A 25,174-nucleotide genomic window follows, 5' to 3' on the forward strand; every position below is an offset into this window, starting at 1 on the left:
TTTTAATTAGTAAATAAATATAAGCCCGTTAAATGTTTTGTTTCAACACTGAAAATTAAATTAATCAATTTATTCATTCAGAGTTTCCTAGGTGTCACAATCGACCAGGAGTGTAATGGCGGCAGATATGAAAATTGTGTTCGGGTTTCCATAGCAACAAGTCCTTATACTTTCTTCATTGGAGATCTGCTGTTACTCGATTAAACATGGTTGTGAAGATTATTCTGTGATATATGTGATCGCTGTAGGGGTATTTATGTTATTGTAGGTTATGTATTCGTAATATAACCTTTTGGAAGAGAATCGTTAATGACTTCATAAAATTAATATCAATCATGTTGCGAAGTGCTGCATTACCTCTTTTGCCAGGAAATTGCTTTAATAGCAATGTAAGACTTCATCAGATTTGTTTACACATGACAATTTCTAACATTTTAAACATTCTTGAAATATGATAACTTCTTGTGTTTAAAAATATCACTTCATATTTTCTTTGTTAGGGGAAAAGGTGGATATTTAATGCACTAAGTGCTTCCTTTCTTATATGAGGAAATTACTGTGAACAGACTATAGGCTAAATAACATAAGTTTTTCTCAAATGCACTACGTATCTTGTGTTAGATTATTAGACAATGTGAAGGAGCTATACCAAATGTATGGAACTTTACTGTAGTAGCCACAGTGTACAAATGTGTGATAAACATAAAGGCCGGTCGGCTTGACATGTGTCACATGTAGCCTCTGAGAAAGCATTCTTTGCGATCATATTAGACACATTTGAGAAATTACTAACTGGTTTGATAGAAGATTAATTCAGTGAGGCTCAACTTGGATTAGACTGTCACTATTAACCTATCCAAGGCCTTTCATAGTGTAGATCATGGAAGACTATTGATGAAAATGAGGGCTATGAGACTAGACAAAAGAGTGATTGAATGAGTGGCTGAATTTCTAGAAAACAGAACTAAGAGGAATCTTTATCTGATGCTGTACCAGTATAATGATTAAGATGGGGGGTTCTGCAAGGCAGTATTGTTGGATCTGATTGTTTTCTTTTATATACAGGATGTAACAATAAAGTAGGCCAAATTTTCAGGACACATTCTTCATACATAGAAGAAGAAATTATCCTACATAGTACATGAAACATGAGAAACACACAGGAACAGAACATACCAGCACACCACTTGAAATTCCTCCTTACGTGAAATGTTCAAAATGGCCTCCGTTAGCATTGATACATGCATCAGCCTGTTGAAGAAGCATAGCTAGGATTGTAGCAAGGATGTAAAGGAGAGGGCATATAAGTCTGTGGTAAGACTTCAATTAGAATTTGGTTCCAGTGTGTGAGCCCCTCATTGGGCTTTCTTGATTTGAGAACTGGAAAAGATCCAAAGGTATAATCTGTTACTAATAATTTCTCTTTCAGGTAGTTTCTAATTTTATTTATCTAGTTGTAGGTAATAAAAGAGTAATACGGTATTACAAAATGTTGCAAACTTTGGGCTGGAAAGACTTAGAAGTAGGAAGACGAGCTGCTCAACTAAGCAGTATGTTCTGAGATATCATGGAATAACATTAGTAGACAAATAATTCTTATAATAATATTATTGGATTTACGTCCCACCAACTACTTTTATGGTTTTCGGAGATGCCGAGGTGCCAGAATTTAGCCATGCAGGAGTTCTTTTACGTACCAGTAAATCCATCAAGACGAGGCTGAAGTATTTGAGCACCTTCGAATACCATCATACTGAGCCAGGATCAAACCTTACAAGTTGGGGTCAGAAGGCCAGCGTCTCAACCATTTGAGCCACTCAGCCTGGCTCACAAAAAAGTCTGAAAGGAATTTGTGAAAGTAAAGATCATGATATGAAAATTAAGTTGGAATTCAAGGGGAAAAATCGTGGCTATTGTTCATTTATAGGAGGAGGAATTAGGGATTAGAATAATTTATCAAGGACGATGTTCGACTTCTTTGATATTATTTAGGCAGAGACTTGGTAAACTGGTGGAAGGGAATCTGCCATCTGTGCAACAGCCCATATTACAGATCAGTGGTGATAGTTTCAAACAACTGTCATATCTTGTAACAAATGCAAGTACTGAGTCCGGTCCAATATTTTAATGCACGTTTTGATGAGTTTTCCCGGTCTAGAAAGCCAAGAATAACGGCCAAGAGGATTTGTCGTGCTGACCATACGACACATTGTAATCTTCATAAAAGGAAAGAAAAATTCCACCTAATCAATACATTTATTTTTCTTGTAAAGTATTACAATCTAGGACCGGTTTTGACCCTTCATGGGTCATCCTCAGCTATATCAGAATCACATTTGCATTTCTATCTTATACCTCTGAAAGACCAAGGGCATGTATATAATAGACAAAGTTTTGTAATTTTAATTTTTAATTTTAGCACAATGCTTAGAAATTTGAAAGTTTTTTAGATAAGTTTTCATTGAAAATTATGAAACAATACATTATGAAGGTCTTTCAGAGGTATAAGATAGAAATGCAAATGTGATTCTGATATAGCTGAGGATGACCCATGAAGGGTCGAAACCGGTCCTAGATTGTAATACTTTACAAGAAAAATAAATGTATTGATTAGGTGGAATTTTTCTTTCCTTTTATGAAGATTGGTAAATGTCAATACGGAAAATGAAATTCATAAATCAAGACATTGTAATCTGCAGGCTTTTGGGCTGAGCAACGGTCGCTTGGTAGGCCAAGGCCCTTCAAGGGCTGTGGTGCCATGGGGTTAGTTAGTTAGTTAGTTTAAAGAGTTTTTAGAATTCTGGCTCAGTCCAGTGGTATTTGAAGGTGCTCAAATGCATCAGCCTCGTGTCGGTGGATTTACTGGCACTTAAGAACAACTCCTGTGGGACTAAATTTCGGGACCTCAGCATCTCTGAAAATCATAAAATTAGTTGGTGGGGTGTAAAGTCATTATTATTATTATTATTATTATTATTATTATTATTATTATTATTATTATTATTATTATTATTATTATTATTATTATTATTATTATTAAGGAGTTTTACAAGACTATCAACAGTACAAACCAAAAGATATATCTAAATTTACTAGTAAGTGCAAATATAATATGTACAGTTTAAATACTGTATTTGACTTTAACTGCGATACTTTACACTGTTTCGGTAAATAAAGTAATTGGGAGAAAGGGACTCTTGCCTATACCAATGGAACATCTGGACTAACAAAAATGTCATCATCATCATCACCATCATGAATTCCTTCCAGCAAGCCGGGTACGATGTTTTTGAACGATGCGCCTTCATTTATAACAGTCTTTGTATGTTTCTCCTTATCCAAGCAACCATTGTTCTCTCTCCTCATTTCATTTCATAGCAGGAACCATAATAAAGATTCTGTGCCAAGCCTGGAAGGAATTTTTTCTAGGTCGTCCTCAGCCCTTCTTCCCCATGATTTTCACTTCCAGCAGATTGGTTTGATAGGTATTATGTTGCAAGATGTGGCCAGTGTATTTAGCTCTTTTTCTTTGTATCATTAGCATCAGTTCTCTCTCCACCCCTGAATTTCTTGCAGATTTTTTGTTTGTTCTCTTTCCAATCCATTTAATCTGTAGCATTCCTGTCCAGACCCACACCTCAAGTGCTCCCAGTTGTTTCCAACCCTGATACTGAGCACGCAGATCTGAACTTGCATTCGGGTGATAATGGGTTCGAGCCCCACAGTCGGCAGTCCTGTTGATGGTTTCCCGTGGTTTCCCATTTTCACACCAGGTAAATACTGGGGCTGTAGCTTAATTAAGGCCATGGCCGCTTCCTTCCTACTCCTAGCCCTTTCCTGTCCCATCGTTGCCGTAAGACCTATCTGTATTGGTGTAAAGTAAAACAAATAATAAAAAAATAAAAATGTACTGACCACTGCCCCATTTATTGATATCTACTTTCATTGTCATCATCATCATCATCATCATTCCCTTTGACCAATTTGATCGTTGATTGGCTGTGGATCATTAATCTCCATCTCTGCCTGTCGTTCCACCATTCTTAATCAAAAAACATCTTGAAAGTTTGCCACTCACTACCTTAAGACTTGTTTAATTTGTTCTCTCCATCGTTTCCTGGAACTACCTGTAGGTCCTTTCTGTCCAACCTTTAGTTCAAGCGACTTCAGGATCCTCATTCTTCCCATTCTTTTCATGTGCCCAATGCACCTCAGAGTCGATTGATCAACTCTCTCCCACTTAACACACACCTATTGTTTCTCATGTTACCATATTTCTTATTCTGTCCTGTCTTGTCTTGGACAGCAAACTGCTTAGGAATTTCATGTCACTTGCCTTGATTTTACTTTCCCCTGCTTTTGCTCATTACCCAAGTTTCTGCTCCGCACATCAAGATTTGTAGAAATTAGTTCTTCAGCTTGTCCCAGTTCTGGGCTTGCTGGAGTCACCCACGCTAATTTTAGTTTTGGCCGGGGTGTTAAGTCTGGGCACCATGTAATCTCAACCCAGCATCAACCAAGATTCTAACCTGAGACTTTCAGGTGAGAAGCCAGCAGTTAAATCAACAAGCTAATCTAACAAAATCCACGGGTAAGTTCCTGTCGTACAGAGGCTGCAAACTCTTAAGAATTTTGTTACACTAACTATTCTAGCCTTCACTTCCATCTGAAGTCTGAATTATAAGATGTTGTCACTAGAGAACAGATTGATATGTTGTATAAACCACCAATATAAGCATGCAATTATGTTGCAAAATTTGCTGAAAAATGCACTTTATTTCATGCTATTACGCACTTTTATGAAATGCAAACGTAAGATTCCTTACTCATGCGATTCACCCACACCAGTACATAAAATAATTATCATGAACAAACAGCTGAATGAAAAAACAAAAACGAAAAAATGCTCTATTTACAACTGCGGCTTTTCCACGAGTATAAAAAATCCGTGCAAGTTTGTGAGACATATTAATCTATAATGGCGATTGGAGGCTTAATAAAACAATTCATCATCATGATCGTTGACCAACTCCAGTTTCCCAGGTGTGGTATATGAGCCCCTTCCATTTTGTTCGGTCCAGGAACCATTTTTCATTCACAATCAGCTCCCAATCCTGACCTCTCTCCTCTACATCCTTCTTCACTTAGTCTGTCCATTTTTCTCTAGGTCTGCCCACTGGTCTCTTTCCCCTTATTTCTCTTTCATACTCCTTTCTTGCAGATCTATTGGCACTCATTCTTTTCACATGACCAAACCACTTCAGTCTTGCCTTTTGGATCTTCTGGAGTAAGGAGTCTTCTAGTCCTACGTCTTCCCTGACTTTTTCATTCCTGATTTTATCCCTCCTGGTCTTCTGGATCACTGTGTGTAGGAACTTCATTTCTGCTGCTTGGAGTTTTGAGTTGTCCTTTCTTGTTAATGTAGCAGTTTCCAGGCTGTATGTGAGGATAGGGCTGTAGTATGATTTATAAAGTGTCATCTTGGTTTTGAGTGGTACTTGTTTATCCCATAGTAGATGTCTTACCTGGAGGTAAAAATGTATTCCTTTGCTGATTCAACTGTTTACTTCATATTTACCTAAGTTATCCTTGTACATTATACTACCCAACTACTTAAATTATGTTACACTGTCCAGCTTAGTGCCATTTAGCATGATTTCTGGCTGATTGTCACCCTTCTGTACCTTCAATACCACCATTTTAGCCTTGTTGATGTTTAATCCATATCTCTCAAACTCCTGACTCCACCCCTGCAGTCTCTCTTCACATCTTTTTCTGAGTTACCTAAATTACTACATCATCTGCAAATGCAAATGCTTTTAAGTCTTGTTGCCCCTTTTCTTTTAGCACCTTTAATATAGTATCCATTACAATGATAAATAATAGGCGCGACAAAGCACTAATAATTAATAAAATAATTATAAAATAACATTTGGATCATTAAAAAAATTTAGAATCGTTAAAACCATATCATAAAATCAAAATTAAACAATGTAAAATACACGGAAACAAGCTGCAGGATGTGGACAGTGGAAGGAACCCTACGAGGTTGTGGATTGAAGGACTTGTATGGCTGAAACTTCAATAAAGAATAATTTAGTTAATACCTATTTATCATTAAAAAACAGCAAAGGAAAGGAAATAAGGAACACTATTGGTAGCATAAACACAAAATAGAAATACAAACCCAGATGAAATGAAGTTACAGTGTTACAATCTTACCGATGCTAGTCTTCATGGAAAATACTTGTAAAGTGAAGTGACCACTTTCACCAAAAGAAATACAAGTCAAAAGAAAATAATTCCAAATGAAGCAGATTTACTGATGTCAAACTTAGAAATTTAATTAAAATTACAAAACTGTTAGAAAAAGCTTGCCTTGTGCCAACATGAAGATGGATGTAAAAGTTCTTTACACCATTGTAAATTACAATTGATTTCTGATAGAAAGATCGACGGGTAAACTCCTGTGACAAATTGAAGGGTGAAATAAAATAATATTAAGTTTCATTAGAGAAGGCAGACAACACGTTCGCTCTACATGATGCCGATGACAGAATTAAACCACCCCGCGATGTGCTTCCCGAAGGTAGCCCACGCTGCCTGGTGCAACAGGAAATGGCACAGCAAAATTAATGACTAGGGCCCGGATTTATATGCACTAAAAACTGAAAATATGCATGCACATATGCACTAAAAATAAAACAGAATACAATTCATCATCATCATCATCATCATCATCTGTTTACCCTCCAGGTTCGGTTTTTCCCTCAGACTTTAACGAGGGATCCCACCTCTACCGCCACAAGGGCAGTGTCCTGGAGCTTCAGACTCTTGGTCAGGGGATACACCTGGGGAGTATGACCAGTACCTCACCCAGGTGGCCTCACCTGCTATGCTGAAGAGGGGCCTTGTGGAGGGATGGGAAGATTGGAAGGGATAGGCAAGGAAGAGGGAAGGAAGCGGCCGTGGCCTTAAGTTAGGTACCATCCCGGCATTCGCCTGGAGGAGAAGTGGGAAATTGCAGAAAACCACTTCCAGTATGGCTGAGGTGGGAATCGAACCCACCTCTACTCAGTTGACCTCCCGAGGCTGAGTGGACCCTGTTCCAGCTCTCGTACCACTTTTCAAATTTCGTGGCAGAGCCGGGAATCGAACCCGGGCCTCTGGGGGTGGGAGCTAATCACGCTAACCACTACACCACAGAGGCGGACACAGAATACAATTACCAAATTAATTATTTCATTTTTACTCAGTGTTAAACTGACAAACAAGTTTAATTTCTTGCAAAATGGTGCATAGCAGTAAGTTTCAACAATTTCTCAATGTTTTCAGGAGTCAATGACTTTCTGTTGTCATACAGAATTTTTTTTTTGCTATGGGCTTTACGTCGCACCGACACAGATAGGTCTTATGGCGACGATGGGATAGGAAAGGCCTAGGAGTTGGAAGGAAGCGGCCGTGGCCTTAATTAAGGTACAGCCCCAGCATTTGCCTGGTGTGAAAATGGGAAACCATGGAAAACCATCTTCAGGGCTGCCGATAGTGGGATTCGAACCTACTATCTCCCGGATGCAAGCTCACAGCCGCGCGCCTCTACACGCACGGCCAACTTGCCCGGTCATACAGAATTAATTTATACGCTGAGAATGATCATTCTACATCGACGGACATGTGGGCAATACTTTTACACTGGTACTGACTGCTCAGAACATTATTCTGGCAAAGACTTTAGGCATTTTTACAGTTTAGTCTGGTAAAACACTGAAATAGACGAAGAGCAAGTTAACAGATGAACGCACCTGTTTAAGCAAACATTGTGAGGCTACTGTAAGGAGAAGGAGAAAGGAATGTCAGAAAGAAGGAAATTGCTGTTGTGAAAAATGTCATTATCCATCTATGTACTTGTACTGCAACACTGAAAGCACTTTCCTTGATCAGGGAAGTCTTTTCATGTTGCCAAGTGATGTGCAATATACAAAGCTCATTAAATGTTTCATTTTGTTCAGAAATCTTAGATAACTGATCACACATTCGAGAAAAATATGTCAGTATATGCACTAACATTCAAAATATGCATTAACATACAGAATATGCATTTGCATTTGCATATGCGTATATGCATTTTTTTTAAGTCCGGGCCCTATTAATGACCAATGACCGCACATGAGTTACCTTTTGTTTAATTTAAACCAATCAAATTTAAATTTTTAATTTGACGCTTATTGTCTTGTCCATGGAAACATCTCAAAACTTGTATCAGAAACTTTGACACTCCTAGATAAGGCACAGTGTGTTAATCAATACACATGATAAATCATCATTAGTAAGACTGAGACTGCAGAAGATCTCGAGAAGTTGCTGAATGGTATGGATGAAGTCTTGGGTAAGGAGTACAAGATGAAAATAAATAAGTCCAAAACAAAAGTAATGGAGTGCAGTCGAACGAAGGCAGGTGATGCAGGAAATATTAGATTAGGAAATGAAGTCTTAAAGGAAGTAGATGAATATTGTTACTTGGGTAGTAAAATAACTAACAATGGCAGAAGTAAGGAGGACATAAAATGCAGACTAGCACAAGCAAGGAAGAGCTTTCTTAAGAAAAGAAATTTGCTCACTTCAAACATTGATATCGGAATTAGAAAGATGTTTTTGAAGACTTTCGTGTGGAGCGTGGCATTGTATGGAAGTGAAACATGGACGATAACTGGCTCAAAAAGAAAGAGAATAGAAGCTTTTGAAATGTGGTGTTACAGAAGAATGCTGAAGGCGAGATGGATAGATCGAATCACGAATGAAGAGATACTGAATCGAATTGGTGAGAGGAGATCGATTTGGCTAAATTTGACGAGAAGAAGAGATAGAATGATAGGACACATCTTAAGACACCCAGGACTTGTTCAGTTGGTTTTTGAAGGAAGTGTAGGTGGTAAGAACGGTAGGGGTAGACCAAGATATGAATATGACAAGCAGATTAGAGCAGATGTAGGATGCAATAGTTACGTAGAAATGAAAAGGTTAGCACAGGATAGGGTGGCACGGAGAGCTGCATCAAACCAGTCTATGGACTGATGACTCCAACAACAACAACAGTAAGACTATAAGAAAACCATGTAAGGAAACGCACGTATATACACATTCCTTTTCATTTTACACTGCACACCCTACTTTTTCCTGTCCATAATTTGCTTTACAGCACACTACCGCAATCTTCTCCAAGTTTTCTGGTATAAATCTGTGACGTTTGTCTGCTAAAATTAGTTTCAGTGCGGAGAACAATCTCTCTACATGCATGAATTTAAGAGGACAGTGCTTCAATTTGGAAGCACATGCTGTGTTCTTGTCTTGATTTTTCCTTGAAATCTTACCACGGCTGTAATGTTCGTTCAGAGCAAGGACACTCATTCCAGAGGAGTTCAAGACATTAATTACTTTACATTTGCTTGGAGACTGCTTAAACAACATATTAATAAAAGTTGAAAACATGAACAATAAATAAAAAATTTGAAATGTATGCACTAATCTCAAATACATGCAAATATGCATATACAGTATGTTTTTGTTTGAGTCATCAGTCCATAGACTGGTTTGATGCAGCGTTCCATGCCACCCTATCCTGTGATAACCTTTTCATTTCTACATATGTGCTGCATCCTGCTCTAATCTGCTTGTCATATTCATACCTTGGTCTACCCCTACCATTCTTGCCGTGTACACTTCCCTCAAAAACCAGTTGCACAAGTCCTGGGTGTCTATGTGTCCTATCATTCTATCTCTTCATTTGGTCAAATTAAGCCAAAACAATCTCCTCTGACCAATTCGATTCAGTATCTCTTCATTTGTGATTCAATCTATCCATCTCACCTTCAGCATTCTTCTGTAACACCACTTTTTTTTTTTTTTTTTTCTAAGGGCTTTACGTCGCACCAACGCAGATAGGTCTTATGGCGACGATGGGATAGGAAAGGCCTAGGAGTTGGAAGGAAGCGGCCGTGACCTTAATTAAGGTACAGCCCCAGCATTTGCCTGGTGTGAAAATGGGAAACCACGGAAAACCATCTTCAGGGCTGCCAACTTTGGGATTCGAACCTACTATCTCCCGGATGCAAGCTCACAGCCGCGCGCCTCTACGCGCACGGCCAACTCGCCCGGTAACACCACATTTCAAAAGCTTCTATTCTCTTTCTTTCTGAGCTAGTTATCATCCGTGTTTCACTTCCATGCTCCAGCCAAAAGTCTCCAAAGACATCTTTCTCAATCCCTACATCAATGTTCAAAGTGAGCAAATTTATTTTCTAAAGAAAGGCCTTCCTTGCTTGTGCTAGTTTATTTTATATCCTCCTTACTTCTGCCATCGTTAGTTATTTTACTACCCAAGTAACAATATTCATCTACTTCCTTTAAGAGTTCATTTCCTAATTTAATATTTCCTGCATCACCCGACTTCGTTCAACTGTACTCCATTACTTTTGTTTTGGACTTACTTATTTTCAACTTGTACTCTCTCCCCGAAACCACACCCGGGCGATTGGAATGGGACATTGATGATGATGATGATGACGACGACGATGACGACGACTCTCTCCCCAAGACTATGTCCATACCATTCAACAGTTTCTCCAGATATTCTGCAGTCTCAGATCAAATAACAATATTATATGCACTATTAAACTGAATCATTCATCCAATTTCACCTTGTTGGTTTTGCCGGTCTACATATCGGCAAACAAAATATTATTTGCATACATATCCTATGTCTAGTTATCACGTGCAACAGATGTTTCTATTTCTAATATTTAATTTATTGCATGTTGTTTATTTTCAGATTGGCAAAACAAAATTTCACAGATCCCAGCAGTTTGAACGAATTAAAAATGTACCAATGCTGTGTGATAAGATTACGCCAGGTATTGGAGGAGTCAAACGTTTCCAGAAGTACCCCTCCATCTTTGCAAGGGGTGAAGTTACAGATTTGCCCCCTTGGATTGTCTTTGACAAACAGGTAAGAAAGACATTACATTCAAAATTAATAGTTGACGCTGTGACACCTAATACTCACTACATTCAACTACGCATGGAATGACTGTTGTATTTAAATGAATTAAGTTTCATAATGATAGATCCGTATTGAACTGTGATTACAATAGAGTAAATTAATGTATTATTTGGGTCCACCTTTTCAATACAAAATGTAGAGTTTAAAATACATAAATGATTAGGGACTAGTTTCGACCTAGTACTAGGTCATCGTCAGCCTAAAGCAAAATTAAAAACACAAATACCGAAGAAATTAAACAATGTAAAGATACGTAAGGTCTCGTAAAAGTACATACCATGTGAGATATTGTGCAGCACTATGTTAAAAAATAACTCTCTGAAAGAGATTCATAATAAGTCCAGTGCACATTAAAAAGATGTTATAAATAGGAATCCTTGAGTTGCTGGATTAGATTACAATATGCTGGCCCCTTTAAGATGCAGGTATCCAATTGAAGAACCACTGAGCCGAAGTTATGTCGTTTATTTATGAATAAAGTCCAGTGCGCACTAAAAGATGTTATAGAAAAGAATTCTTGAGTTGCTGGATAAGGAGATTAGAATATGCTGGCTCCTTTAAGATACTGGTGTCTTTTGAGGTACATTGATGGCTGGTTTCTTTCATATGGTTACTCATTGCGGAATATTTATTACGTTTAAAGGCGTTAAAGTGTTCCATGTATCTAGTAAGGAAGCTGCGACCAGTTTGGCCAACATATGAAAATTTACACTGTGTGCATGATAGTCTGTATATTCCGGAGCCTTGAAATTTGTTATTGTTGGAGTTTACTATGTTATGATTATGATCTAACAACATAAAACCAATTGTATTGAAAAGGGGGAATAAAAAATCACAATATTGTAAGCATACTGGATACTGGCCGCACTTAAGCGACTGCAGCTATCGAGCTCGGTTGTGCATTTATTAGGTCATCCTGGAATAAATTAGAGTAATGAAACATGGAGTTTTTATTTGTAACAATATTTTAGGTGTAACATTTGGACTTTGCGATTCACATCTTATTCATGTTATTGTTGTGACTCAAGACTTGACAAGATGCTGACACGTCGCATCATAAGATCCATATAGTATCTAATGGTTTCATAGTGTCCTTACCATATTTTAAAATGATTTTGTTTGTGACTGAATATGTCTCGAAAGCAGGACGAAACGTGTATCACTAATATATTTTAAAGTAGTTTCGTCAATTAAGACAGTTTATGGTATTGTAAAGGTGGAACATTTGTAAGGATTTTCACATTTTGACAATAAATTTATCACATGTAATAACACGGTATGGCCAAACTTTTGGGACATATTCCTCACTCGTGGAAGAAGAATTTTTTTATATGGATTTGGGTCCCAAAATCATTTATTTCCATGTTAGAACTCATTTTCCATAACTCTACATGGTACACACAGGAGCAGACTATATCAGTATACTACAAAAACTCTTTCTTACTAAAAAATGTTGAGAAATATCCTCCAGTTAGCTTTGATACATGTACTCCAGGTATCCATCGGCACATCTGGGATTCAGTGTGATGGTGGGTTGATGCAATTATCAATGCTAAGCCATTTTAAGCATTTCACTAATTTTCCACGCTGTGAAAAGCCTGTTTAATAACTAGGGAAAGGGGTGGAAAGTATGGTCGGAAAAGGGGCAAAAAAGGGTTCTGAAAATACATACAGAAAGGTACAAAAAAAAGTGTTAATGAAATCATTTTATTAAGGTTTAAACCAGCTACATGAACTTCATTTGTCACATTTGCTGGGTCCTAATAATTAATCAACACATTATATTGGATTACACACAATATTTCAAAGCTTTTGACAGTAAGTGCATGCAGCTTTGAGCTCAGTAGATCCTTATATAGTGAGAAAATCCTCTCGACACCTACAGAAATGAATGGAGCATATCTTGTCAGCACTCGTAAAGGCAGTTCAGTTGAAGTTGCGAAGGTTTCCATATGTGGATTGTTATTCATATTGAATTGGAATTTCTCCCTAACTTTTTCCACTGTACCTCCTCCATTCCTCCTTCTTAACCTTCGTCATGATTTTGTGTTGTGAAAAATACGCTCTGGTCCGGACTGGTAAAACTCAAACGCGGCCAACAAGCGAGTACACAGTAGATAGGTGGAACTGTTAAATTTACGCCAGTACAAACTGAACTTAGTTTAAATTTTAATTTGATTTCTCAGCTGCAGATTGGCCGTTGTTGCTGGGATATAAATTACTGGTGGTTTCCATAAATAATATCTTAATATTTATTTATTGACTTGTGTTAAATTCTGATCAAACAAAATGTTAAAAATCTGTTCAAGAGAGGAAAAAATCTCTAATATTTTAGAAACGCAGATAAACATGAAATAGAAGGGAAAAGCTGGCAACATATAGTAAGTAACCTTACAAAAAGCTGCAATAAACTGTGTTTATTTTGCTTCATTTCATGTCCCCACATACATATATTGACTTATCTGTATGAACATAGCTATATTTTTAAAAAAGCATTGCACCTTAAAATCCTTTCACTAGTAATAAGGGAAGGTGCTCAGTAATTTACGATGTGTTAACTGATCACCGTACCAAGTTTCATTGCAGTTGATATGATCCGATGCAAACATTTCTCTTGTGAGGATCATACCACGGTTTGCAAAGATCGAGTTTTACAACTTAAACAATTGTCCTTGTGTGTTGTTGATGCACATAGCAAAACTCAAACAAATTAGGAACTGCAGACGTTATAATGGTATATACGAAGGGATGCATTGAATCCTAGGAATGAATACTACTTTGCTGATGACATGTTCAGTCATGATGGTGGCTTCGATAATATTCAGCATCAGTTTTATGACTCAGAGTCATGTTCCAATGCAGAGGGAAGGAGGAATCATATTGCTGAAAAAGATAATTGATGTCACAGTCTTCTGCTCCAAGATGTTTGAGGGTACTTCAGGTAACTCCATGTTGTTCAAAAGCCCTATCATATAGTTGACAAACTCATCTGTATTATGTGCATTATTGATAGGCTTGTAAATTTGTAGAACACTGGGTAATTCTTGTAAAAGTTTCTTGTTGATCATGATGTCAGCTTCATTTCTGGTGCAAGAATTGCTCTCTTTTACACAGTCATGTGTGTGAAAAATTTCAGATCTCTGCATGTCACAGATTTGGCTGGGCATCGCACACATTCACACAGACAGACATTTGCCCCTTGTGTCGGGAACAGAAAATGTCTTCCTGTGTCATGGACTTAAAATGCCTCCTTGACTTGTTTTACCTATGTAATGTACGTTGCCTAGTGGTGGCATCTTATCCTGGTGACAGCACGTTGGATTGTGATATCCAAACATGCGTTTTCTACCGGTTTTTTGTTTGTAATTCCTGAACGAACGTGGAAATGAAAACTCTGGCTTTGACGTGCATTTGGACCCCCTTCTATCCATGTTAAAATGTTAAGATCTCTGCATGCCACAGATTTGGCTGGGTTTTGCATGCACGCACATGCACACACACACGCACGCACACGCACACACATGCACACGCACACACACGCACACGCACACACATGCACACACACTCTCTCTCTCACTCTTCTTGTTATTAATACTGACTGACAAGATTTGAGATTTATCCAGGAGGCCATGCTGACATTTTAAATAGTGTTGCCATTTCAGCTACAGTGTTTGTGAGGAAGGTTTATATCAGAACCATCAAATGCAGCATTAACACCAAGTTGAAAGAAAAGCATCATTGTCATTTCATCCAACTGGAAAAGGCTGTGGTGCCAGAGCATGCTCTGTGCTTCCCCATCCTCTGTACTCACATGACCTAGCCCCAGTAGACCTTTCCTTACTAACTAAACTGAAATTCTTGCTGAAATAATTACTATTTCAATCATTCAAAGAGCTTTGATAATGAAGTGAGATTTCAGAAAACCGCAGTTCTGGCGACCAGCCTTCAGTATCATCTTTGACTCTACTGAGAGGCTCTGGAGATAATGAAGCCTGACAACAACAAAGAAGAGGGTCTAGAGATTAGTAAAGTTTGGTGACCATTGCTTGCTGCCAGATGACTGAAGTATGAGCACATTGGATCACACTGTGCAGGTTTTAGAAACACCAATCCGAGGCAGAGCGTTCAGACGCTATAAAAGTACAGGCACCCATTTCATCTTGACAAACCGAGCAAGTTGGCCATGTGATTAGGGTCGTGTAGCTGTGAGCTTGCATTCAGGAGATAGTGGGTTTGAACCCCACTGTCAACAACCCTGAAGATGTTTTTCCGTGGTTTCCCATTTTCACACCAGGCGAATGCTGGGGTTATATCGTAATTGAGGCCATGATTGCTTCCTTCCAAATCCTAACCCTTTCCTATTCCAATATTACCGTAACACCTACCTGTTTCAGTGAGATGTAAAGCAAAATTGTTTTCAAAACATCATTTTGACAAGGACTACCATAGAGTAATTGAAGCATCAACAAGGCCTAATATCCAAGAGAAACACGAAAGCTTGCCAGATGACATCAGCTGTGAAAGCCTGCACTAGAATGCAGTATATATGTAGTGTTCAGTGAACCAGCATAAACTAATTCACATATCTTTTCTTTATATTAGATACTGTGCTTTGATGCCTACTTCCAAGAGACGGCACAGGAAAGAGAGGGGTACGCCTTTCACGTACGAAAATGCAAGATCTTCTTCTTTTTGGAAGATGGTACAATTAAAGTTTCGGAGCCAAAAGTAGATAACAGTGGAATACCTCAAGGTCAGTATAATTTGTTGATTCTTCTTCTAGTAGCATCTCCATTAATGAAGGTTGATGATCATTTTGGTACCAGCATTTTTGTTCGGAGTTATTCTGAAAAGCTGTCTACTGTGGTATTTTAGAGAGCCGCAAACTCCTTCTCTTGGCCTTTCCTCCCCTTCCCTCTGTTTTCTAAGTTAAAAACAGTTCATATAGACTACAGTATTTCATGCCTAAGTCTGTGTTTATAGTGGAGTGGTGGGGAGTGCGAAGAGGAGAGGAGGGCGGAGAGTGCTTAGTGTTTATAGTAGAGCAGTGCTGTGTACAAAGGAGAAGAGAGTATCTAACATCATAGTCAGAGTAAAATTCAGGAAACTCAATCGTCAAAAATTACCGGCATAGGCTCATCAGTTGGATACCACATCTTCCCAACACACTGGCCGGCTAGCACGCAGGTAGCAACACTACTTTTTTTTTTTTCATTCAAGAGGTTTTCATTCCCCTCCTGGAGGGGGGAAGGGCGGGCCACTTAGAAGGTGACGCCTTCTCTCTGGCCTGGAGATTCGGCGTGTTTGGGAGTATGCAGGAGTAGGGTGATGGGTGGTATGTTTTGACTTGGTAGAGGAAGGTGAGGAGGGGATCTTTTTACCTCTCATTGCTTTATTTCTTTTAATTTGTTACAATTTATATTATACAGTTAAATTAGTAATGTCTGGATGACAGATACATTAACAGGTTAACAATGCAATATACCGCAAATGTACAAACGCACACAAATGACATTAAAAAGTGTTTAAAATGTCTGGGATGAACTATGTGCACAACGTGTAAAATATGACAAAATTAAAATCAGGCTAAAATTCTTAGATGCGTTGCATCACGTTAACATTTTCCATTAGTGCTTGTTGTTTAAATATAATGAAAATGCTGAAAAGTTCCTCTGTTGGACATTGTCAATGATTGAATCAAGGATGGTACACAAAGATATGCTTAAATAACTGGCACGTTCTTAATTTGTAGCTGGTGAACCTTCACAATTCAATTCAGTGTCCTTGTAGTTGACCTGAATAAACGATAGAGAAAATTAATGAACTGAAGGAGAGAGAGAATGCTAATCAAATGGCACAGGTTACATGAGACTTACCTTTCGTTGCGGCATGTGGTGTGTGGCCTATTGTTGTGTGCTTTGTAGTAACGGTTGTGACATTCAAAGAGAGAGGGTGGGGAAAGGAAAGGGGAGTACGTTATATTAAAGCTCCTCCCAGTCTGTCCAATGTAAGAAGAATTACAACTGTTACAAATAATCCTGTATACTCCTGATTTTGAAAAACAATTGAACTTGTTTATGGATGTGGTATTATGTAAGACTTCTGTATTCCTATTATTGGTTTTGAAAACTACTTTTACATCATGCTTTTTAAAGATGTTGGTGACTGTAAATTTGTTCGTTGAATGTAAAGGTAGAAAAAGAGGAGTTGTTTTGTTTATCTTTTTCAAAGTTTGTTGATTATTCTTTCAATAAAGAAACTGTTGTATCCATTAGTTTTAGCCATATTACGAATAGTGTTCAACTAATTTTTTAGGTCTCTTTTTGACATTGGAACACTGAAGGCTTGGTACACCATGCTGTTGTACGCTGCTTGTTTGTGAATTTGAGGGTGTGAAGAATCTTGACGGATTGTAGTGACTGTTTGGGTAGGTTTTCTGAAAATCTTAAAGGAGCCTGGGTGCCTGATAATAGTTAAGTCTAAAAAATTAATTTTCCATCCAATTTCGGATTCAAGTGTGAATTTTATATGCGGATCAATGTTATTTAGATTAATAAGAGCGGGAGCAGCATCTGTAATGCTCTCATTCATAATTACTGTGGTGTCATCTACATATCTTGCCCAGAAAAGGATGTTGTCAAAGTTGTTATTATTATCAAGTTTGGTGTGTTCCAAAAAATCCAAGTAAATCTCAGCCAAGAAACCCAAGGCTGATGATCCCATAGCCAATCCTTTTTGTTGATAAATAACATTATCGAAAGTGAAATAATTGTTGTTTATAACTAATTTAAGCATAGACATGAAATCGTGTATTTCTAGTACACTTAGGCCACTGTATTTACTTAAATTGTTTTGATTGATGAGGTATAGCTTGGAAATTTGTATGCTAGGATACACATTTACAATATTGAATGAATGAAGAGAATGATTGGATTGAATGTTAAACTTTTTAAATTTATCAATAAAAAATCCATTAAAAAACACTAAAGAATTGATCAATAAATTTGGATGAAAAGAAGAGAGAAGATTATTAACGAAATGGAAAACAGGAAATTAAAATTTATTGGACATGTCATGAGACACAAAAATTTTATCACTAACATTCTTGAAGGGAAAGTGCTGGGAAAGAAAGGAAGAGGAAGATCTAGGATGAAGTATTTGAATGACATCAAGAAGAGGTTAGGTAGTGACAATTACATGGAACTGAAATGAAAGGCCAATGAAAGAAGATAGTAGTTGCATCGGCAAGGCATTAGCCTTTAGAATATTGATTTGTTAGCATTTTCTTGCAATTAACCAAAAAAAGAGAGAGAGAAAAAGATACTTCTGATAAAAACTATAAATATTATGCGTCAAATATTTTTTTAACGTAATAAGTCTGCAGAATTCTAAGTATGTAGAGGAAAGATTCACAATTACTGTAGTTTTAATTTCATAAAAATATTGTAAAAAGGACCAAAGATATGAATGGTTTCCCAATTAAATGCACAGATTGAAGTCATAATGCCTATTGGACGTGTTAGCACCAGCGGGAGATTTAATTGGGCGATGATGAATGGGTAAATATGGTTCAAGTTATTCTGTAATGATTGAGCTCTGTCTTTGTTTTCAGGCACTCTCCTCAGCAGACAGAGAATACCGTTCCCTCCTCCACGTCATGCAGACTTCTATGACATCATCGACTTCAATATCGGGAATCAGGTCGAGTTTTATGGCAGAGTATTTAAGATTACAAACTGCGACAGATTCACTCGGGTCTTCTTAAATCGTCTCGGTATCCACGTTCCAGATCCCATCAACATGCCTGACGACCCATACAAAGTGAACCGAGATAAGGTGAGGTGGGAATGTTGTCTTGTTTAATAAAAATTTTAAAAATATTTTAAGAAATATATAAGTAACTCATATAAATGCACTAGCACGGGAGCAATTTTGGAGTTTCGGCAATAAGCCTTTGTGACCCTTCCCTTCCTTTTGCTGATCCAATCAATCAATCAGTCAATCAATCAATCAATCAATCAATCAATCAATCAATCAATCATCAGTGATCTGTATTTAGTGCTGTCACCCAGGTGGCAGATTGCCTTTGAATTGTTTACATAACTTTTTCTGAAATATTTTTAAACAACTTGGAAATGTATTAAACATTCCCCTTGATAAATTATTCCAGTCCCTTAATCCTTGTCCTATAAATGAATATTTGCCCCAATTTGTCCTCTTGAATTCTAACTTTATCTTCATATTGTGATCTTACTTTTAAGAGCTCCGTTCAAACTTATTTGTGTACTAATGTCATTCCACGCCATCTCTCCACTGACAGCTCGGAACATACCGCTTAAACTGTATATAGGATAATATTTTTTGTTTATTTCCACCTATTCAATACATTACAAGATGTTGGCATTTACTTTAAAACATTATTCAGATGAGACATGTTTCGCCTCCTACTGTGAGGCATCCTCAGTCATTATCAAAAACCTTATTATTTTACCAGGCATCTGGTTAAAGATATTCAAAAATGTGTTTGATGATTATAAGAGAGGTAAGATTTACGTTTGTTATAAACATGTTCATGATGTAACTAAAAATCTAATATATTGATAAAAACATATGTAGTTCTTTGTTGAATAGGACTTGTTTGATTGTACTATAGTAAAAGAAGGTGGCTTGGAGCTGTAGTCATTAATAGATGTCTAATACATAGTGGAAGGCATAAAATATCAGTTCTATGAGAATATACATTACATTCAATTGATACTAAAAACTAATGGATTCATAGGTAGTACATATAAAATGTTCAATGAAATAACTAAAGATCTAATAAAATGATAAACACATATGTAGTTCTTTGTTGATTAGGACGTCGTATGATTGTACGGCTTAAAGCCATAGTCATTAATAGATGTCTAATAAATAGTGGAAGCCATATGAAATCAGTTCAATGAGAATATATAATACAATCAATTGATACATAAAAACTGGTAGATTCATAAGCAGTACATTTAAAAATGAAGGCGTCATATGACTATAAATGACAGTTGATGGCTTAAAGCCGTAGTCAAAGTTTAAAGTGTAGGTCAATAACTGCTAATATATGGTAAAAAGATATAAGTCAAAATATAAAGCTTAGTATAAAAAATATGAAGGAAAAACATTCCAATTGTTTGACAAAAGTTACTTGACGTTGGCATGCATTTGTCCGTGATATTTATTGGTCAACAGTTCGTAGGTTATTTTAGATTTATTCGGCAAGATTGCGTTGACAAGAAGTTCACCAGATGTTTATAGTTGGCCTAATTTGTATTAAGTCATCAAGAAAGCTGCAGAGATGATGATGGGTGGAAATTCTCAACGTTGATTTGGTTTTTTGACGTGAAGGTTGGAGAGCTGTTGTGTTCTTCTTCGATGACAATATATTTTATAAAACGTTGATTTTAATAATTTATACTATTGAAGAGTATTATGGAAGTTTGAAGAGGCTGTTGAATTATTGTTGTTATAGATTGGTTCTATGGCGTTGTAGGCCCGTTTGACAAGCTGTGTGAGGCGCTATTAGGATAATAATGGTCACTCACAGTAGGAGGCGAAACATGTCTCATCTGAATAATGTTTTAAAGTAAATGCCAACATCTTGTAATGTATTGAATAGGTGGAAATAAACAAAAAATATTATCCTATATACAGTTTATGAAACTTTCAATACGGACGAAAAATGATTTTCATCACTTGTAACATACTGCTTAGTCGAGCAGCTCGTCTTCTTTCCCCAAATCTTCCCAGCCCGAACTTTGCAACATTTTTTTAACGCTACTCTTTTGTTGGAAATCACTCAGAACAAATAGAGCTGCTCTTGTTTGGATTTTTTTTTTTTTTTTTTTTTTTTTTAGTTCTCAAATCAAGTAATCGTGCTAAGGGTGCCATACACTGAAACCATACTCTAATTGGGCTCTTACCAGAGACTTACAACCCCCCCCCACCCCCCTCCTCCTCCTTTTCATCCTTACTACAACCCCTAAATACCCTCATGATCACGTGAAGAGATCTGTAACTTTTCTTTACAACCTTGTTAATATGAAAATTGTTCCTTATATTAACACCTAGGTACGAGTACTTATAGTGTTCCCCATCAGATACTATCTATTCATCAACACAATAATTAAAACTGAGAGTACTTTCCTCTTGGTGAAACTTAGAACTTAAGTTTTCATCCTATTTAGTTGGTGCAGATTTCTGTTTTAAGAAACTGGGCAACATTATTCTTCTTCTGCTTCGGCCTCATTGGGCCACTTCAGTCAATAATTCTCTGGTCATCTTCTTCAATAAGTTATTTTCCAAACTGCCCAGTAGCTTTTCATTTGGTCTGATCTTTTCTGTCCTCCCTCATCTGTAAATACCCTTTTCATTGTATATTGTTTGCATATTTTTGGTTTAAATTTTATTTTTATGGTTTTCAGTTTCTTTAATTTTCTCTTATGTTTTGCGAATCGTCCAGAGTTATTTCTAGTTCTTCCATCATCATCATCATCCTAAACCATCTCCAGTTTCCTGGGTGTGGTATATGAGCCTCCTCCATCTCATCCTGTCCATGTACCATTCTTCCTCCACTAAATTGTCCCAATCATGACCTCTCAGCAGTACATCGCTCTTAACTAAATCTATCCATTTCCTTCGTGGCCTTCCAATGGGTCGTCTTCCTTCTACCTTTCTGTCAAATTCCTTCCTTGCAGTTCTGTTTACTGGCATCCTCTTCATGTGACCAAACCACTTCAGTCTTGATATCTGAATCTTATTGAGGAGAGAATCATCTATTCCTACTCTTCTCTAATTTTCTCATTCCTAATCTTGTATTTCCTGGTTTTCTGGATCATAGTGCGTAGGAATTTCATTTTTTTTTTTTAAATATGAAATTCCTAGTTCTTCCATATCCTCTCTAATTTCCTTAATCCATCCTACCTGTTGCTTCGGATTCCAGAGATTCTCTATAATTTTTGTTGATATTCTGATTTCTGGTGCCCTCATAATATGACCAAAATAAAGAGATCCTCTTCTTCCTGTGAAGGGCTCCAGTTCTCTGTACACCACTTCGACACAATCCACCATAGCCCATCTTTTAGATATTTTTTTATTTATGCATGTTCTAACTATTCTACTTCCTGCTGTCAAATCTGTTTCTCTGAGCGACTTTAAAAACAGCCTTGTCACCTCTGGTTGGACCACCGTCTTGTAATATTTTAATTTTATGAAAGGTTATTTCTATATTTTTTCAGATTAAGGATACCACATCAGCCAAGAATCCAAGCCGAAAAAACGACAGATTTAGCAAGTTCTTGAAGTATGACCGCAAGGTGCTAAGGTTCTTTTGTTACTGGGATGATCGAGAGAGTGAGGGGGGATTTCTTCATCATTTAGAACTGCACTACTTCCTGAGTGACGACACCATAGAAATTCATGAACATATTCCAGATAATTCAGGACGAGAAGGAGGCGCCGTATTCTGCAGACGTGCAAGACTGCCCAAGGTAAGTTGTACTGTAAAACCTCATTAGCACGAACTTGCTTAGGACGAACACTCGGTTAACACCAATTTAAAAATTTGTCCCGGTGGGGGATACATTATATAAAATTTGAAATGGAACCTGCAGAAGGAGGCGGCAAGGCGTAAAGCAGTGAAACATGGACCAACAATCATCCTCTTGTTGTAATGGGAAAATAAACCACCACCATCATTGTTACCTTATGGATAAATACCAGTCAAATTAAAATTTTCACTTTATAAATAATATAAATAATAAATAAGGAAAAAAACTAGTCCAGTGAAACAAAAATTGGCACGATCTCCCATTGAAATTTCATCATGTTTTTCGCCCCAACGTGATTATTTTGACTTTGCTCAATGAAACATGGACCAACGATCATCCTAAGTCTTATTTTCCCATGTGATCCCCTCCGCAGGCGCCCACCAGCAGTAATAATAATTTTGTTTTATTTTAATTTTTTATGTACAATTCTTGATATATTTAACATACTTTTAATATACATTTAATATAAATGATACATTTTTATAACTTATACTTGAAAATAAATAGATAATGAATATGAATACTATTGTCACTATTTATACTACATAAACATTTATTAATATATACATCTATATTTAATATATACATAGATTAATGCACTCTACAACACTAGAAATATTTCTTAAGATCCTTTTCTTCTGCCTCTCATTTGTAGGTATTAACAAGGGTATAAGGTGCATGCGCATGAATAAGTTATTATTTTTTAAAATACTTGCTACATTATATTAATATTATATAAGTGTATTATTTTCCAAGTTTTAACATTACGTCTACTAGAGTTTTTTGTGAAATTTGTGTGGTCACACACAGTACGTGTGCTGATGGTCTTGTGAAATATATATATATAATGCTATTGAAACTGACCAAAATTTGCTACTAAATGTAATGAATAAAATCTAAAATCTAAAATCTAATTTAATTTCCAATATGGGTGTCCAATAATTATTATCTTTATTTATTTATTTATTTATTTATTTATTTATTTATTTATTTATTTATTTATTTATTTATTTATTTTGTATTTTTTTTTAATTTTTATTTTTTCCAGAAAGTCCCAAAACCTTTACTAACTTTTATCAAATATATTCAGTTAGAGTACAAACTAAGATCCCCCTAAAATTCCAAATACTGATGTCACCATTGATTGCACAAATGTGTACACCTGGGCGCACAACCTCGAGCCCCGACCCCCAACCCCGACTTGTAAGTTATCGCCCAACACCTCATCCCTTGCACCACCACCTAAGACTTGAACTTAAATTTTTAGCTATGAAGTGCCTGATATTGTGATAGAGTAAATCATATAATTATTTACCTTCATTATATCTAATACACTTAAACTATTCCCTGAAGTGTCAAAACCTTTTGTGTTTCATACACATAGATATACGTGATAATCTACAGAAAAAGGCAGGCTAAATATAAGCTAATGTGTTCATACCCCATAAATAAGATTGTCCCTTTTTATTCTTCAATAATCCTGCAAAAATTTTATTTACTGCTATTTTAATATTAGGTGCTATTATTGCTGTTACATCACTTTCATGGCTCGGGGTTTAAATAGGATTAGAAACTAACTTATTGTCCTTTATCCCTTTAATAACTATTACAAAAAAGCATCATATCAATGGCAGCATCACTAAAGTACTTCTTAATACAAGCCCTATCCTCGGCAATACTACTCTTCTCAATTATCCTTATATTTACATTCTCAAACAATCCCTTTATTACAGGGTCCAGAATCTTCCAAACTCTTATCTGTTCAGCAATGTTATTAAAAATGGGAGTCACCCCTTTCCATTTTTGATTTACAGGAACAATAGTACGTTTAAGATGAAAAACTGTTTTATGCTAATAACTTCGCAAAAACATCACCCCACTAATACACCTAGCCTATGTTATTGAAGTAAATATTTTTGTTACAATAATTATTGTCACCTCAGTACTAATTGGCTCATTGGGAGGTCTTAGGCAAAGCTCTTTACTTGACCTAACACTTGGTTGAGAGTCCCACCACAATCACAAATTTCAATAAGCTTCAGAGAATACCGCGTGATGCTTCCATCTTCTTGGCTAATCTCCCCTTAATAGAAACTCTTGTCAAAAGAACCGACTTAATCTTCCTTCAAAAATACCTCTCCAGCTCCATTAACATTGATCTTTTTTCGTCACCTTTCCCTATTCTTTAGCTCATCTTGTCCCTCCCCGTACCACCTCCTACCAATACGATTACTACGGTCGTTCCTCATGACTGGAATGGACTAACGAGTAAATAACTCTGACGCAGTTTAAGAAACATGTAAAGGGGCTGATGACCTTAGATGTTAGACTCCTGTAAACAACAAGCAGCATCATCATCAACGAAAGCCAAGAATAACGGCTGAGAGAATCAGTCGTGCTGACCACATGACACCTTGTAATCTGCAGGCCTTCGGGCTGAGCAGCAGTCGCTTGGTGGGCCAAGGCCCTTCAAAGGCTGTAGTGCCATGGGGTTTGGTTTGGTAATTATTGTAAATATTAGCTTACTGCATCTGTGAAG

At 36.9% G+C, this 25,174-nt stretch overlaps 1 protein-coding gene across 1 annotated transcript in view; it reads left to right on the forward strand.

Moving 5' to 3' along the window:
* Positions 1–258: 258 nt before the first annotated feature.
* Positions 259–25,174, forward strand: part of LOC136885270 (EF-hand domain-containing family member C2) — a 76,513-nt gene continuing 51,597 nt past the window's right edge. The window contains exons 1-5 of the mRNA XM_067157760.2: positions 259–389; positions 10,826–11,002; positions 15,659–15,809; positions 18,669–18,892; positions 22,324–22,575. Of these exons, the coding sequence (XP_067013861.2) occupies positions 336–389; positions 10,826–11,002; positions 15,659–15,809; positions 18,669–18,892; positions 22,324–22,575 (858 nt within the window). The 5' untranslated portion in view covers positions 259–335. The remainder of the gene's footprint in view (positions 390–10,825; positions 11,003–15,658; positions 15,810–18,668; positions 18,893–22,323; positions 22,576–25,174) is intronic.

This window comes from Anabrus simplex, chromosome 14 (genome assembly GCF_040414725.1).
Source record: "Anabrus simplex isolate iqAnaSimp1 chromosome 14, ASM4041472v1, whole genome shotgun sequence".
NCBI classification, from domain to species: domain Eukaryota; kingdom Metazoa; phylum Arthropoda; class Insecta; order Orthoptera; family Tettigoniidae; genus Anabrus; species Anabrus simplex.